Source organism: Pholcus phalangioides, unplaced genomic scaffold, assembly GCF_987345545.1.
Source record: "Pholcus phalangioides strain wild (caught in Gottingen) unplaced genomic scaffold, Ppha-v1.0 ptg000027l_1, whole genome shotgun sequence".
NCBI classification, from domain to species: Eukaryota; Metazoa; Arthropoda; class Arachnida; order Araneae; family Pholcidae; genus Pholcus; species Pholcus phalangioides.
In genome coordinates this window covers 2,516,868-2,534,531 of record NW_028301617.1, presented here as the reverse complement: position 1 = coordinate 2,534,531, position 17,664 = coordinate 2,516,868, and the positions used below count along the sequence as shown (strand labels likewise).

The 17,664-nt window shown below is 36.1% G+C and overlaps 1 protein-coding gene across 7 annotated transcripts in view; it reads right to left on the bottom strand.

The window, feature by feature from the left end:
• Positions 1-15,135, bottom strand: part of LOC149068056 (uncharacterized) — a 51,535-nt gene extending 36,400 nt beyond the window's left edge. For 2 of the 7 annotated variants that reach the window (XM_089251495.1, XM_089251501.1), the window contains exons 1-4: positions 14,870-15,086; positions 9,822-11,636; positions 3,630-3,717; positions 2,339-2,408 (exon numbers count right to left, since the gene is read on the bottom strand). In XM_089251495.1, coding sequence (XP_089107621.1) covers positions 2,339-2,408; positions 3,630-3,717; positions 9,822-11,627 — 1,964 coding nt within the window. In that variant the 5' untranslated portion in view covers positions 11,628-11,636; positions 14,870-15,086. Of the gene's footprint in view, positions 1-2,338; positions 2,409-3,629; positions 3,718-9,821; positions 11,637-14,869 lie in introns of all 7 variants that reach the window. The other 5 variants (XM_089251499.1, XM_089251498.1, XM_089251500.1 and 2 more) reach the window with 5 other exon arrangements.
• Between the last annotated feature and the right edge of the window lie 2,529 nt (positions 15,136-17,664).

Genomic DNA, 17,664 nt, shown 5'->3' with positions numbered 1-17,664 from the left:
CAGCGCAAATATTAAAAATCGGTATTCTAAATGGTACTTTCTGTAGGAACTCAAATCTTATTGACATTCATCTCATGTGAAGTTACAACTCTACTTCTGTGACAAATCCATTTTTAATTTTTGATTGGTTGGGGGGGGGGGCATAGGTTCCCCCCTGCCTCCACCTTTTTTGCATCTACTCCTATGTTATAGGGGTACCCCTCCCTCCATTGCAAAATTTAAATGTAAACAGCAAGTGCCACCAAAGCTCATTTTGCTGTAGCGAAACCGAAGAGTAGAGTTTGCATGTAATCAAGTGAGTAGTTATTCAATCATTACACTTCCCTCATAGTTAAAAAATTGATGACAGATGGCAGCACTACAAATAACAAACATTACACAGAAACAAAACTGTCCATTAGGTTCACAACACGTACACACATTCCAACATGTACCAATTCATTAGAAGTTCCACAGAGGAATATGGACGAGGTGCATGTGTGATTTAGTAGTAATCAACCAAATAAGTGTTATTTGTAAGATGCTTTAACATCCAAAGAAAGATGTAGGATACATTGTTTAAGCCTATCACAATGACTGCAAATTGCCATTCTAGTTTTTAATCAAAAATAAGCGTGGACACAGGTAAGCCGATTTAAATCATAATTTTAATCATGATTTAAATCGCCTGATTTTTAAAAAAAATCGTTGATTTAAATCAAAAAATTTATATTTTGTTCTTTCTTTACATAAAGTAAAAGTAACCTGGTATGATGTGCATGTTATTGATATGTGGTAAAGTTTGTGATTAAAAGAAGTATAGATCTTTGTGAGCAAATATAGACTTGAATCTAATCACTAATACAGTGAGTGGGGCCCGTGAGGATTTTAACCATTTTTTTGTTTTTTCACGCTATAAATTCATCATAAAGGGGGCTCCGTGAAAGTCTGGTTGGGGGGCCCGTAAAAGATTCCAGCCTAGGGGCCCTGCTTCAGGATGTGGGGACCATGGGGGAACCCCCCCCCCCACATTGCTCCAAACTGCAAAAATGTTTCTAATGATGGTAAGCCTAATAGGCATAAAATTACCATCAGTTCCCCTGACATTTTTGCCATAAACAAGCTTTGGAAGTCAAACAGCAAAGCTTGTTTATCGCAAAAATGTCGGGGGAACTGATGATAATTTTATGGCTATTAGGCTTACCATCATTAGAAACATTTTTGCAGTTTGGAGCAATGTGGGGGGGGGGGGGGTTCTCCTTGAGAACGACCTCCTCATTGATCCATATTTTTCCTTTTTACAATTTTTCAATAACTTCTCATCTTTCGCCTTTTCATAATATTTAATTTCGACTTATGTGTATAAAGCAGCCTTTTGTGGCGCGATACTCTAACTTTTGAAAATTTTCATTGAAATCTGGTCTTGTTAATTTTCTCTTTGATGCATACAATATATATATATATATCGTTGGGTTTTCGACTTTACCTTTTGTATTAAAATTTTGAGTTTGCTCGTTTTTCTTTACCAAAACTCATTAAATCTGTGAAAGAATAAAAATGTACAAGCTATTAAGCAACATCATGCAAGTCGGAAACACATCCACCCATTGTGCAAGAAACAATCTTGTCAACAGAATTCATTTTTTACTTAGTTGATGATGAGTGGCCGTTTGGTTGTACATCAAGTAAATTGAGATACCTGCACCAAATGTGTGATACTATGTAACTTCAATAATGGGGGGGGGGGCATGAATAAAAGTGCTTTCTGTACAAGAAAAATATTAATCCATGAAGTTAATTCAGGCTCAATAACTTTTCACGTTACATAAATACAGATTTTTGGTGTTCATATTTCTTGATTGCAGTTTGTTTGTAGTTTATCAATTAATGATGAACTAAATTTGAGAGATTAGAAGGAAACAGCAGTTCGGTGATATGAAAATATGATTCTTAATGATTAACAAGATTTGTTTCAATTAATAAGCAGTCAGTTAATTTAAATAAAAAAAATCAGATTTTTTGGAAAACTTATGGTTTTTTTATACTCTGAGCGTTGATAAAGTGAACTTGAAACTTTTTGCCCTTGCCTAGTATTAATGCTCCAAATGTATCCCAGTGAGAGGGACACCAAGCATATAAAATTTTCTTATGGTGGTAAATTTCAGCCAAACTTTTTTATTGCACAAAGTACAGTGGATCCTGTTTATAACATTTTTCAAGAAACCATCATAAAAAAAAATATTTTAAGTGGGAAAATACTTTGAACGAGAAATCTTAATGACAGTTAGTTATAGTTGGTTAAAATTGACAGATGAAATTCAATAAAGATAGAACAAATTGAATGTCTTAATTAACTTACTTATGGCTTTTCACTGAATGATCAGAAGAATCATGCTCAGAATGGGTTGGTGGAGACAAGCCAGGAATGCCTACATAAAAATATTCAAATTTAAAATATCATAGAAAACCAGAAAAAGAGACTTGATATCAACATGATGGAAAAAAAAACATGATAAATAATAATATGAAAAACTATAATATATTTGAGATACAGTGATACCTCAACTAACAAATGCCTCCCTTACAAATTTTTTGGCTAACAAAGATTTTTTCCATGATTTTTCTGCCTGAGCAAATAAATACGGACTCCGCTAATGAAAAGTTTTATTGATATGGATGCACATGTTAACCTAACACAGCCATGCTGTGAGCTGAATTTTTGTGCCAATCACCATTATAATTACTGTTTTTGAGCTTCATTAATTCATGTTTGTTGTGGAATCTTTTTCCAGATGTGCACCTCTACTTCTCTTACTGAAAGTTTTTGAAAAATTTTATGTAAAATGAAAGATTCAGCTAATAGGATATGTATTTAAAAAAAAAGAAGCCTATGTTTTCAGAGCACGTTCTTTCAGTGCAAGACTCTTAGCTTCAAACTGAACAGTCTGGACATTGTAGAAGCTTATCTTTTCATCTGCTTGTAAGACACAGAAATAAGCTGACCAAATCACAAATGGTTAGAGAGATCTACAAACTCGAATGGGTTGTATCAACGCTAGCTTTAGCCTACTAAAGCTGGCGTTGACACAACCCAGTCGAGTAGTAGACTAAAGCTGTTGGTTGTGTACATATAGGAAAATAAAAGAACCTTCAGCAACTCTCATCTTCCTGTAGATTCTCATTTATTTAATTTTGAAGCTGTTCATTTTAGTCTTCGGTCAGTTTTTCCTTAATGGTGTTTAAAAAAAACGACATTTCCGGCAGTACCTGCAATGAATTGAATGATTTTCCATACAAGCCTTTGGTAAATTGTGTTTTGGCTTAAAGATTGTGGCTGACAGACATGATTCTGGAATGGGTTATCTTCGTTAACCGAGATATCAGCTATTTGACAAGACCATTCATTCATAAAAAATGCCAAAAGAATTTAATTACAATCCCCAAAGCAGAACATATGTATATCTCAAAGCCATCCATGCTGCTTCAGAACTTTGGGAAGAATTTTAAGAGAAAGAAACGGAAGAAACTCTTCTGTGTGGAAAAAAACTGTTATGGGACTTTTTTTGCTACAGAAACATTTTTAATCCACAGAGATGCTCAATGCAGAGCAATGCAAAACATTCTTGGAGATTAAAATAACAATTATTTACCTGAACACATATCTTTGAGACCAGCATCTGTTGCAGGGGGTTGGTCCCAGGAGGAATCATTTACAGCATGCTTGCTTGACAAAGGCACCTAGCAAGAAAAAAAGCAAAAAAGTAGAAAAAAATTAAAGAAAACAGGAAGTCTTTGATATTTTTAAACAACCAATACTGACTCAAACACAAGTAAACACAACAGTGCTTACTTGTGTGATAAATGTGAAAGTTTCCAAACCAAAGCATAAGATAATAAAAACAATAAAGCAACATTTAAAGAGACAACAAAAACTCAGTTTCCTTGGGATCATCAATAAAGACTGAGATATCTTAAAACCCTTATGACAACTTTCAATGCAATAATATTTTTGCATTGCCTCATGCTCCAACTCCAGCGATCACAAATTTATTTTTTTTATGAAAATTTTATTTTAATTTAAAATTTTGAAAGCAAATACCTTTACATGTTATTATAATCAATTTCTGTTAATTTCAATGCTATTTGAAGGCTATGAACTCAAAATTTCAAGAAATTCATGGAAACCCACCCTCTAAACCATATATAGTAAACCCTTGGCCAGAGCACCAAATGTGGACCTGGAGGTTATCTAATGTGGCCTGCACTCCAGGGTTTAAGCTATGTAAAAAATTAATTTTGCAAAAATGCGAAAATGGAGAGAAAAGCTTTAGCAAAATGCTACAATGCTAATGTAATGATTGATGGTTGGATGTCTACTCGTTCCGTAGGCCTACCTCCTGTACGCATTTTTGTGAAAGTGGCTACCACTTCTTTCACATTCTAAGATTTTCTTTTGCATTTCATGAAAAATGCAATCGTAGCTTAAACCCTGCTGCACCCTCAAACACAGTTTTGAAAAATGCATCAAGTGCCACATTTACAGATTGTTTAAGTGACCTGCTGCAAATTCCAGAGCATTTAAGTGACCTGTGACATTTCCAGAACACTTAAGTGATCCATGGCATATTTAGAGATCCCTTGAGTGCCATGTGGCGCAGTTTTAGAACACTTAAGTGTCTCCCAGTGTGGTTCAACATCACTAGTTACCCGTGGCATATTCCCAGATTACTTAAATATAATCCGCTGCATACTTACAGAACACTTGAGTGATGCATGACACAGTTCGAGTCACTTAAGCAATCTGGACACATTAGTTCAGTTGACCACAAACTAGCAAAAGGTTTTTCTCATTTTTGGCACACAGAGTAAGATACCATTAAGAATAGTTCATATTTCTATAAAGGATGGTTGTTGACACAAGCATCATCCAAATTCCTACACAGGGTGTCTCATGTGTAGTTCAAATTTTAATGTAAATTTCATAAAAATTTGTTGAAAACTCTGCATGTTATAAGCAGGGTTCATTGATACACAGTAGAGTCTCATTTATCCGACCTTATCCCACATTCTATATTATCCTATGTCCAACCGCAAAAAAAAAACAATACAAAAACGAATCAATTGGCAACAAGGACCTCAAGTTGTGAGTGTGAGCATAGTTTATTTTTTGTTGCTCCCAACTCGACCGCAGCTAATTAGCTACCCCGACTATACAGCGGCACCCCTGTCCACACTATGACTATGGTGATCAGTACGAAACAACTGATGAAGAAATTATCGCCATTGTCAATTGTGATGGCAATGAAATTGAAGAGAAATATCACGCACCAACTGTTGAGGCTCTCCGAATTTCATACAATGACTAGGCTCTAGAAACTGCAATTAAATACATTGAGCAACAAGAAGCAGCTACAGGAGAATCAACATAGCAATGCTTTAAAGAGGGCAAGACTTGGCAGCGAAGAAAAGGCACTCGTCAGGAAAGCAGACTACAATCAAAAATTTCTTTAAATCATCACAGGAATGAACTTTTTAAGTATACTGTATTTAACTTCAGAATATTCTGTAACTGTTAATTTTCTGTAATCAGTGAATCTTTTCTGTTTTATTGTAAAACATGATTATTAGGTTCATAATGTGTAAAATTTTAACATAGTTTGACGTTTGATAGGATTTTTCTTACCACCTCTCTATTATCCGACATTTTTGCTTATCTGATGTTCTGACTTCCCGTTTATGTCAGATAAGCGAGGCTACTGTACATCCAATATTTATTTTCAAAATATCACAATGTGATATTTTCGATAATTTCAGTCAAATAAGATTTGATATTTTCATGGGTAAACAAATTCTTTAATCATAAATTTGTTCATCTGTAAATAAATAAACAATTCAAAATTGACTTCTAAATGGTCGAAATAGGTATCTTACGTGACTAAGGCTTTGGGTAAGAGCAAAAATGTCGACGTTGTTTACCTTGATTTCCAGAAGGCATTCGATCGGGTCCAACATGGCAAACTCTTGAAGCGTTTACACGAGATTGGAATAGGGGGCAACTTGCTGAATTGGATAGAATCGTGGTTAAGAGATAGGTCGCAACGAGTTATGGTGAACGGGGAATTCTCTGGTTGGACAGACGTCACAAGTGGAGTTCCTCAGGGAAGTGTCCTTGGCCCCATACTTTTTTCACTTTTTATCGATAAACTCGATCAGGGTATCGATGGAATTACTAGCAAATTCGCAGATGATGTGAAGCTAATGGGGGTAATCGGGAATGAAAGCGATAGGGAGTTGCTCCAGACCAACTTAAACAAGATTGCAGCATGGGCAAATGAATGGAGCATGACGTTTAGCGTAGATAAGTGCATGGTCGCTCATTTTGGTTCGAACAACCCACGGTTCTCTTACGAGTTGAACGGTGTCACTATCCCGGATGCAACTAGAGTCACCGATTTGGGAATTCTCATTGACGAGCGACTTAAGTTTTCTGAACATTGTTCAGCGGTTGTCAAAAAAGCGAATAGAATGCTTGGTCTCATTTTCAAAAAGGTCTCTTCGCGTTCTCCTAAAGTCATTCTTCCGCTTTTTCGAGGCTTAGTTCGTCCTGGACTGGAGTATGCTGTAAGGTTTTGGAGACCATACCTACAGAGGGACATAGACTTGGTTGAAGGGGTGCAGAGAAGAGCTACGCGTGTCCTTATTGGCACACGGGGCTTGAGTTATGAAGAGAGACTTCATTTTTTGAATATGTTTACATTGGATGAACGCAGGTGTCGAGGAGATATGATCGAAGTGTTCAAAATTTTCAATGGGATGGATAGGATGGACCATGAACTTTTAGTACACCGCCAATCGACTGCTTTTACAAGGGGACACCAGTATCGATTGGTGAGGGACAATGCAAGGTTATGGTGTCGCAGGGAATTTTTCTCCAATAGGGTTGTTAATAAATGGAATAGCTTACCCCTGGAGGTAGTAAATTGTAACACAATTGACACGTTTAAAAAGAAATACGATAAACATGTTGGGGTAAATCGAGAAGCTATCCATTCTTAGAATAAGACAACCATAAGTATTCTATATGGGCATTGTATAATATTTTATCATGTGTATATATTGTTTGTAATTTGTGTTAATTGCATTTTTAATTGGGTTGCTGTATTTTTGAAACATATGACAACCATATTTTTATGGGCATCTTTTTATCAGCCACCTCGTTGGGCATTTTGCCTGTTGTGGCGTTGTATTTGTATTTGTATATTTGTATTTGTATCTCCAGTCAAGAATGAGATAATGTTTTCAGTTGAGAAGGGTGGTATTTTCTGTTGAGAATGTGATATTTTCAATTGAGAATGGTTATTTTTTCAGTTGAGAATTATGCGATATTTTCAATCGAGAATCATGCGATATTTTCAATCGAGAATCATGCGATATTTTCAATCGAGAATCATGCGATATTTTCAATCGAGAATCATGCGATATTTTCAATCGAGAATCATGCGATATTTTCAATCGAGAATCATGCGATATTTTCAGTTGAGAAGGGTGGTATTTTCCATTGAGAATGATGTGATATTTTTAGTTGAAAATGATGTGATATTTTTAGTTGAAAATGATGTGATATTTTTAGTTGAAAATGATGTGATATTTTTAGTTGAAAATGATGTGATATTTTTAGTTGAAAATGATGTGATATTTTTAGTTGAAAATGATGTGATATTTTCTGTTGAGAATAATGAGATATTTTCTGTTGAGAATGATGTTTTCAATTGATAAGGGTGGTATTTTCTGTTGATAATGATGTGATGTTTTCAATTGATAAGGGTGGTATTTTCTGTTGAGAATGAGGTGATGTTTTCAATTGATAAGGGTGGTATTTTCTGTTGAGAATGAGGTGATGTTTTCAATTGATAAGGGTGGTATTTTCTGTTGAGGATGATGTGATATTTTCAGTTGAGGATCATGCGATATTTTCAATTGAGAGGGATAATATTTTCAATTGAGAGGGATAATATTTTCAATTGAGAGGGATAATATTTTCAATTGAGAGGGATAATATTTTCAATTGAGAAGAGTGGTATTTTCTGTTGAGAATGCAATATTTTCAATAGAGAATCATGTGATATTCTTAGTTGAGAAGGGTGGTATTTTCTGTTGGGAATGATGTGATTATTTTCAAATGAGAAAGGTGGCATTTTCAGTTGAGAATAGTTTGATATTTTCAGCTGAGAATGGTTTGATATTTTCAGCTGAGAATGGTTTGATATTTTCAGCTGAGAATGGTTTGATATTTTCAGTTGAGAATCATGTGATATTTTCAGTTGAGAATCATGTGATATTTTCAGTTGAGAATCATGTGATATTTTCAGTTGAGAATCATGTGATATTTTCAGTTGAGAATCATGTGATATTTTCAGTTGAGAATCATGTGATATTTTCAGTTGAGAATCATGTGATATTTTCAGTTGAGAATCATGTGATATTTTCAGTTGAGAATCATGTGATATTTTCAGTTGAGAAGGGTGGTATTTTCAGTTGAAAATGATATTTCCTGTTGGGAATGATGTGATATTTTCTGTTGGGAATTGTTTGATATTTTCAGTTGGGAATTGTTTGATATTTTCAGTTGAAAATGGTTTGATATTTTCAGTTGAAAATGGTTTGATATTTTCAGTTGAAAATGGTTTGATATTTTCAGTTGAAAATGGTTTGATATTTTCAGTTGAAAATGGTTTGATATTTTCAGTTGAAAATGGTTTGATATTTTCAGTTGAAAATGGTTTGATATTTTCAGTAAAGAATGGACTGATATTTTAGTCCCATGTTTTCAGTTAAGAATGATTTGCCAAAATTAGGCTGACATTATCCATTGAGGATGGGCTGATATTTTCAATAGAGAATGGTTTGCTATTTTTAGTCGAGAATCAAGTGATATTTTCTGCCCAGAGAAAGTATAGATATTTTCAAAATATCATATTTGCAAAACCTGCTTCTCCAGCAAAGTGTGAAAAAGGATTTAAAATATTAATAATTATCAAATGTAAATCTTGATGTCACGTTGGAAATGTTCTAAATTTTATAGTTTATGCCATTTGTGAAAATATAATCTACAACAGTTTGACAATTCTATTGAAAATATTGTACCACGATTTTGAAGTTGAATGTGAAAAGTTATGTTAAAAACATTATTTTAAAATATTAGATGAATGGTTTTAGGTTGTGTGAGGGATATGTTCTAACTATTACTTTACATCAAGCTTGAAAATGCTCATAATCAACAATATATGGATTATTCTACTGAAAATATTGGATATATATCAAAAAATTGCAATATTTATAACCCTGGTTATAAGCAAAAACAGGCAACGAGAATTAGAATTTTAATAGAATAGAATTTACTTTGAAAACATTTATATCTTCATGCATATACATGATATTCTCACAAAAAAAAAACACACAAGTGTTACCCAAAGTCAGTACAACATTTTGTGAAAGTTACAAATCATTTGAATTCTTTTTTTTTTAATCATACAGGGCTAATGAAAAACCTTTTCTTTTTTAATTTTTTGTCAGCCCCCCAAATGCACTCGTAACTAATTTTCCACTTGAAATAGCGAGCACGGGCATAGTGTTTACCTGGCTGAAATTCAAGAATGATTTGCCCAGTATTTTTTTAGAAATTCAAGAATGATTTGCCCAGTATTTTTTTAGAAATTCAAGAAAATGTTTAAACTACGAAAAGGGCACAGACTTTTGGAAATATAGTGTATTTTTAGGGATTTTTTTCAAGTCTGAATGAAAATAACAATAATCAAAAATCATGCATATCTACTATGCCTTACCTCGTCAGTAACAGTATCACGAATATGGTTCTCTTCAGTCAACGCTGGATGCACATCACTGAGGAATGGGATGGATTTGCTTGGGTCCTCCCGGCAAGACACATTTGGCTCAAGTGACAATGAAGTTTCAGCCACCGGAAATAAATTTTCCCTGCCAGTATTACAAACTCTCTGCGGAGGGTCACTGGCCCTGTGAGAGAATAAATTTCTCTTGACGCTTTCTGTCCGCCAGTCTTGGACGCTGCTATCAAGCGAGGTGTCATCAGAACCCAATTCCTTGGTCTTTGATCTTGGTGAATCACGGACAGAACCAAAAGAAGTAGCGAATTCCTGTGCAGGCTGGGCTCCACTTCCAGAAATGGAATTCGTTGGCTCTGGCCATGCGTCACCAGACATATACCTGAGGTCTTTATCTTGATTCCATATGCAGTCATCTACTGCAGGTTTAACTTGTTGAGACTGCCAGCCACTGGCAAACTTTGAAGGTGGCGCTCCAATTGGGGAGTGCTGAGCAGCGATATGACTGGAACGAGATGTGGTCAAGACTGGAGCTGACTGTGAACTTGGCCATGAAACACAGGTAATTGGGCAGTTAGGGCTAGATGAAGACCATGCATCATCACAGAAAGACACAGGTAACTTATTGCCAGCTGGGTCAAAAAAATTAGATGTCACTTTTTGATCCCCTGACGTACCAGCTACATCAGTGTTGGCAAATAAGTTGGATTCATTCCTCGATGAAGGATCTCTTCCCGCCAAGTACATACCACCAGTTCTATGGGCACCTTGCTGTAAAATATCTTCATTAGATTCTCGTGCGTCCACGTCACTAAAAGTTTCAATATTGGGTGGTTTTGTTTTCTGCGGAGAGCAAGAATAACCGACATTAAACAGAGGTGATTGCGATGACTGATGTAAATTTTCTTCAGATTTTGAAGGCCAAATGGTGCCACGGCGATCGGGGGAGGCGGCGGCATCTGCTGACCAATTTTGGTTCATAGAAACAGATTGCTGAGATGATTTATTTCTGTTAAATGACCATGAATTTGTATTTTGCGGTGATACGCCAGAAGCAGATGGCCATGGATTATCACTGTACATGTCTGATGTCCTTTGAGATGGAAATGATGCATCAGGCGAGTTTTGCATATTATTAGACATAGCTGTATTCCAAGCATCACCAGGTCTATGAGAAGGCATTCCACTTGATGATGACCATGAAGTGCCATGGTGGTCATTGTTGGAATTCCAGTTACCAATAGGGGGACTTCCGATGAGAGGAGGTCGTCTATTGCTCTGAAGTAATTTCTTCGATGATGGTAAAGTCTCTAGCTGGTGATTTGGATCCACAATCGATTTCAAGTTCCAGGAATTCTTTTGGTGTGGTGAAGAGTCCCAAGTCTCTAGTGGAGATGCCATCTGTGATTGTTTATTATGCCTGTGAGTGGATGGGGTAGGGACATTTTCACAGCGATCTGTGACAGATGGCCCAACACGAGCATTACCTTTCTGTGAAGTCCATTCAGAATGAGCAGGATGCGAAGCTCCACCGGGAAGAGCCCGGGAAGATAAAGGCTTCCCCGACTGATTCTGTTGCGTGGCCCATGCATCTTTAAGTGCAGAAGGCGATGAAGGTGATACAAGAGATGTTATGGCATCTGTGGATTCCCATATACTGCTCGGCAAAGAAAGAGGTGGTTGCAATCGGCCATCTCCGGGCACAGGAGAATTACAATTCCCTGCAGGGTTTGATGAACGAAAGTTCCGGTTTGGTAAACCACCTTTCTGGTGTCTTTTATTCCACATGACTTACACCTAATTTTAAAAAAGGAATGAACATGTAAAGTATTTTAGATTTCTATTGGGAGAGGAAGAACATTATAACAATACATGCAATGCTCATTATAATGGCTCTCATTATCCTGCCGAGAATGAATATTATACTGGGTGAGTGTGGTCATAATATCAAAAAGGAAAAGATACAATATAGTTGTCATATGAAAACATTCAGGACTTATTGTGCCAGTCATTGTAACGGTTCCATGACGAATGTCAACTTTATAAACAGATTTCACTGCTACAAAAAGTAATATACATTTCCCACTGGACCCTCAAACTATGATGCTTTGTAATAATGATACCTTCTAGATACCGCTGAAAAGTCTGGTTGTGATGGGTATATAAAGTGTACCCAACAGGGTATAAGCTAGATAAAAAATTCCTTTAGCAAAAATTCAAAATTGGGGGGGGGGGGGAGCTTTTGCAAAATGCTACAAGCTAATGATTGATGGTTGGATGTGTCTACTCATTTTGTACCTCCTATATGCATTTTTGCAAAAGTAGCTGCTACTGCTTTCGCATTCTAAGATTTTCTTTTGCACATTTTGCAAAAAATGTGACAGTAGTTTAAACCCTGGTACCCAAACTCGGCAGAGAAGATAATTTGCACAAATTCAGAGTTCCAATGTCTCCAGTGTTCATACCATTGCAGTCCCTGACATCGATGGCAAAATGTCAATGTAAGTTCCTGAAATGGACACCAAACTACAAGTCCTTGTTGCAGCAATTGTCAATGAACAGTGCTGGCAGATGTTGCCTGGCTGATGTGTAACTGTCTTCTATTGCTAAGCTAACACTGTTGAAGTTGTCTCCACTATCCATCACTACTGGATACCAAGTGCCTATCTTCACATTATGGCATGCCTCTAGGAATGTGACCCCCCCCCCCCCCAGTGGTGCTCTTACTCATGACACCCCATCCACAGTAGTTTGTAAGAAGTGTTCATATCAATGTCTGCTGCAATTTCACTGCATGATAAACTATCTGTATATACTGTATAAGGGTCATTTTCACAGAATGGGTCCGATTTTGCCCAACCCGAAAAAATCCGATATAAATTACACCTTAAAACTACACTTACTTGCAACTATTTTACTTTTTATAATGGTGTTATTGCATTGTCATACACTATCTAAAGAGATACATTAATAAATCTATGTATTTAATGCAATTTATATTATGGGGGAAGGGGGGGGGATTAGAGGGAAAAACCCATTTTATAAACATATAATAAGATGCAAAATCATTTTGCACCCCCCCCCCCCCAGAATTTTCTGTAATGAGACACCACTGATATACTAATTACATAAATGTTTACCATATATTACTAGGTCTATTATAGTTATGTCTGTTACAGCATATATAACTTGCTTTCCTCATGCTCCAGTATCATAAACCCAAAGAAGAACCCCCCCCCCCAAACCCTGAAAAAAAACCTGGGTTTTTGCCAACCTTGACAAAAAATAAAAAAAAAAACAATGTCAACCAAAAAATTCAAAAAAATTCTTGAGCAAATTTCTTCACCTGCTAATAAATGAAATGTAGTCAGTAATTAAGTTTGTTAAAAATTCATGATAAAAAAAATTAATTTAAATTCAACCATGTTAAGAGATAGGCAAATCCTGCAAGACCTGTTTCAGCACTTAAATTTATATTAATACTTAATAATCGCAACATGTTCCATCTATTTTGGTAGATCATTTTCAACGTGGACAAGCACTGATACTTCGAACAATTTTTTCATCAACTGCAGACTTATTTCTTTAGTTGTATTTTTTCACTTTTGTTTTCTTGTCAATTATATGGGGACAACAGATTTCGAATTTGTCTGTTTTATTAGAGTGCACAAGTTGCATTCTCAAAAGACAAAAATTTCAGATGAAACACTACTGCAGCTTGATATTGCAACCAAGAAAAATTTGGTTATTTTTCACTCCCCCCCCCCCCCACTCAACTTTTGATCAAACCTTTCTTATGATTACCTAATAATAAGAGAAAGAGATTTTACACGTTTTGCAACATTTATAAAAAAACTAAGCATGTTGAAAACATGTGCTTTTCAGAAATAACAGATGTCTCTGGAACATATCCATTGGATTGGACAAGCTTCCAAAGATGATGTTCCTCTTCTGCTCACCAGGCCTAACACCACACGACTTTTTCTTGTAGGGCTATATCAGGCATCTTTGACCCATTGCTTGCAACACCACAGTGCTCCTTGAATCCCTTGAAGTGCTCACTGATCGTTTCCAATTTTGTGCTTGTGAGTAGTTGATCAACGTTCTAATTAAACACCTTGTGCCAGCTACATTCAAGGATTGGAAACATCATGATCTCATGCATCCGTATGTCGAACTTGCTGTGAGGGTGCTCTTTTTTTGATGATGGGTACAGGAAGTGCTCCTGACTAGAAAATGATTGAAGACCACTGGGCTATGTCACAGATCTTGTGTTTGCACCCTCCCCCCTTTCTCCACATGATTCAGCAGAACTGCATGGACGGATCACATGTGCTGTCTATACTGTGGATTGTAATACATTGGGGAGAGTATGGCAAGAACTGGATTATCAAATTGATGTATGCCATGTGAGTAAGGGTTCACACATTGAGCACCTGTAAGGTCTGTAAATAAACTTGGATTGATTCTGCTCTGAGGGGAAGGCTCCCCTCCACTCATCATACTTTTCCCGCTATAGCATTCTGAAACCTCGAAGGGAATTATGAATCTCACCCTGTATAAACACTACGGGAAGTGTGTTGAGAGTAACATTGTAATAAAAGCAATTATAATTTTATAGGGGTATCAGAATAAGTGATTTTCACTGCATCAAATTCTATGTTAATCCACACACACACAAATGTTATACAGATTCCAAAACTGAGATTTGTAACACTTATGGGAGCCTATATTTAATGAAACTATGGATCGCTAGACATGCCCCTCATATCCTTGAATAGAAACCCCCGCTAGGCCTTTTAACTAGTATTAATCTAACTAGAAAATCATTATAATCCCTTCATTTTCCAAGTTTAGGCAATAAAAAAATAACTATCAGATCTACCCATAGGTATTTAGAGCCTAGCCTTTGTGGGCTATAGCGATAGATCAATTATTATTGTTTTTTTTAAATCAATCTACATAGATGAAATAAAGCTTATCTTTCACTTATTCAACAAAAATCGACTTATATTTTAATAACAACTCACATAAAACGATTGCTTCTAATAGCATTTTAAGGTTGAGATTGATTGATTACATTGATCAGATATTTAAAAATTTCAAACAATCCATTTGTTATTGTTACCCTAAAATAAATTTTCCAACAATTTTTACTTTAAAATTTCACTAAAAATGACTCGCATTATTTCATTAAATGTTTGGACAAACGAAACAAATCTAATAACGATAATTTCAAGATTTCAACGCTTACAACAAATAAACAAAAACATTCGACCATTTTTTTGTCAAATACGAGCGGCTTTGACCAGAGAATATTAACTTGAGCTCATTCTCGCGAGACTTTTTGCATGACGTCATGAAAATGATACCAATCATGGATTGACCATATTCTTTTTAAGGTGAATGTGGGAGTTAGGAAACGGAACATTGAAGACAAAAACAGAAACCAAATACAGAACGGTGTTGGGATGTTCCATCTGAGAAAAACTGTATGTGCCAATTTTGCAACCAAAATAAATTCCATTTGTAATAGCAGGGCCCAGGACCGCTCTTACCAGACGCGTTGCCCGGTGCGAAAATAATAGCGGATCCAGAGGCGTTTTAACAATTTTGGGGGCCCCTTAGCTCAACACCATCTATAGGTGGTGTTGCTTAGCTCCAATTTTATAATTCCGTAGGAGTAGGCTGACCATATTTCCTCGAGAGAAATACGGGACATTGGGATTCCAAATACGGGAAAATACGGGACATCGCCAAAAACGACGCCAAAACCACACAAAGTTGCCAAATATTGTTAAAATTACGGATAAATCACAATGGCGGGAAATGATGCATTACTGCAAATTGCAGTGGATTAAAATGAATTCCACGAAAAAAAAAACGTTCACCAAGGCAAATGTGGGAGATTAGTATTCTCATATATAGATGTAATTATCATAAAATAATTTATGAGTTGAAAGATAATGTCAATCTTTGACTTCAATAAACAATAAAAATTCAACTAGGCTTCGTGTAAAATACGGGAAAAACCGGGACACTTTTGCCGAAAAGTCGGGACGGCCAAAAAAACAGAAAATACCGGGACTGTCCCGGGAAATACGGGACGTATGGTCACCCTACGTAGGAGGGAAATTTGCATCCAAAAACTCATACATTATTACAAAATATGCAGGAATGCTGAAAAATATACATACAAAAAAAAAAAAAGAAATGTAGACAACTAAATGTAAATTTAAAAAAAATTAAAATTTTGAATTGATGAAAGAAATAACTCCAAAACCAATAGGGCAGACACATTAGTGTGACACCACGACCAGCCGTGCTAATTCCAAACAAGTATGAGCTGGGCGAGGTTATAAAGGAAAGCACCATAGGACGTAGGTGAGTATCTCTGTTTAAATTATTTTTCTAAAAAATATATAATCAAATAACACTTGTGAGCTTTTAAAATGGAAATCCTAGCAGCCATGCTTTTGATTCCTGCATTAAATCCATGAATCACTTGATCCACCAAAAAAAAAGGTCAAAGTTGATTGAAATGAACAAATTGTTTTAGGGTCATTTTTCCTACTCTATGAAAAATGGTGATGTGTTTTGTGTCTGATTATAAACACTTTCACAATGCCCGAGGTGTTTTCATGATTTAACATAGTGATCTGACGTGATCGGATTAGACTGCATTTCCCCCTTTCTATCAGTTTAAGTTCTTTGATGGAATCAAGGAAATTATGAAACTATACCACATTTTTCCGAGCCATATTTGAGAAGAAACCTGAAACAAAAAAAATATAGTCGGCCCCGTATTCGCGGGGGTTACGTTCCAGCGGTGACCGCGAATACGGAAATCCGCAAATAACCGGAACTATAGGGTTTTTTTTTGTACATTTGTTTATTGCACATCATGAGAACAGCATGGTGAATAGAGGTAGAAGGGAATGTAAAAAGGGTGCAGCAATTGTTGACGATTTTCTGAAAGAACATTGTGATTTCGGTTTGCCGTTTCTTCTTCGTCATATCATCAAGTATGTTGAAATATCCGAGGATGACGTCACTCTCCGCTATCCGTACAAATGTTTTTAACTCCTGGCTGATGCGAAGATATATTTTTGGAAAGAGAGAAAATTCAACTGCTCCTGCGGCGAGTCGAACCCACGTCCTTTCACTTTCCAGGTGAACGCCCTAGACCAGCGGTTCTCAACCTTTTTAATGTCGCGGCCCGGAAAATTATTTTTTCAGGACTCGAGGGCCCGGTCTTGAGTATAGTCATATAAAATTTAAAATATTTCAGAAACCATAAATATGTAATTATACGAACTTTTACTATAGTAATAGTAAATAACTATTAATAAGTAATTCTGCATTCATGGCACCCACAAGGGGGAGGCTGACAGGGCTCCAGCCTTGGGGCCCGGGACAATTTTCATCATTTTTTTCTGTTTTTTTACGCCATAAATTCACTATAAAGGGGCCCATGAAAAGTCTGTTCTGGGAGCCCGCCAAAAGTCCCATCCTAGGGGCCCTGCTCCAGGATGTGGGGCCATGTCTGCATTATTTATATGATTAACTCGAATAATTAATGTAAAAAATCGAATTTCTAATTACACATACATCGATTAATAGGCGTCAATTTATTTACGTGTTTAGTGAGGGATGTTAACGAGCTCGAAGTTTTTATGGAGTAAGAAAGATGAAATAATTGCGTTAAACATATTATTCCATAGCTTAAAAAAATACATACATTCTCTTTCTCTCTCTAATCATCAAAAATTTATATTATATAATGTGAAATTCTGGTCACTGTACCATACGACATAAAATCAAT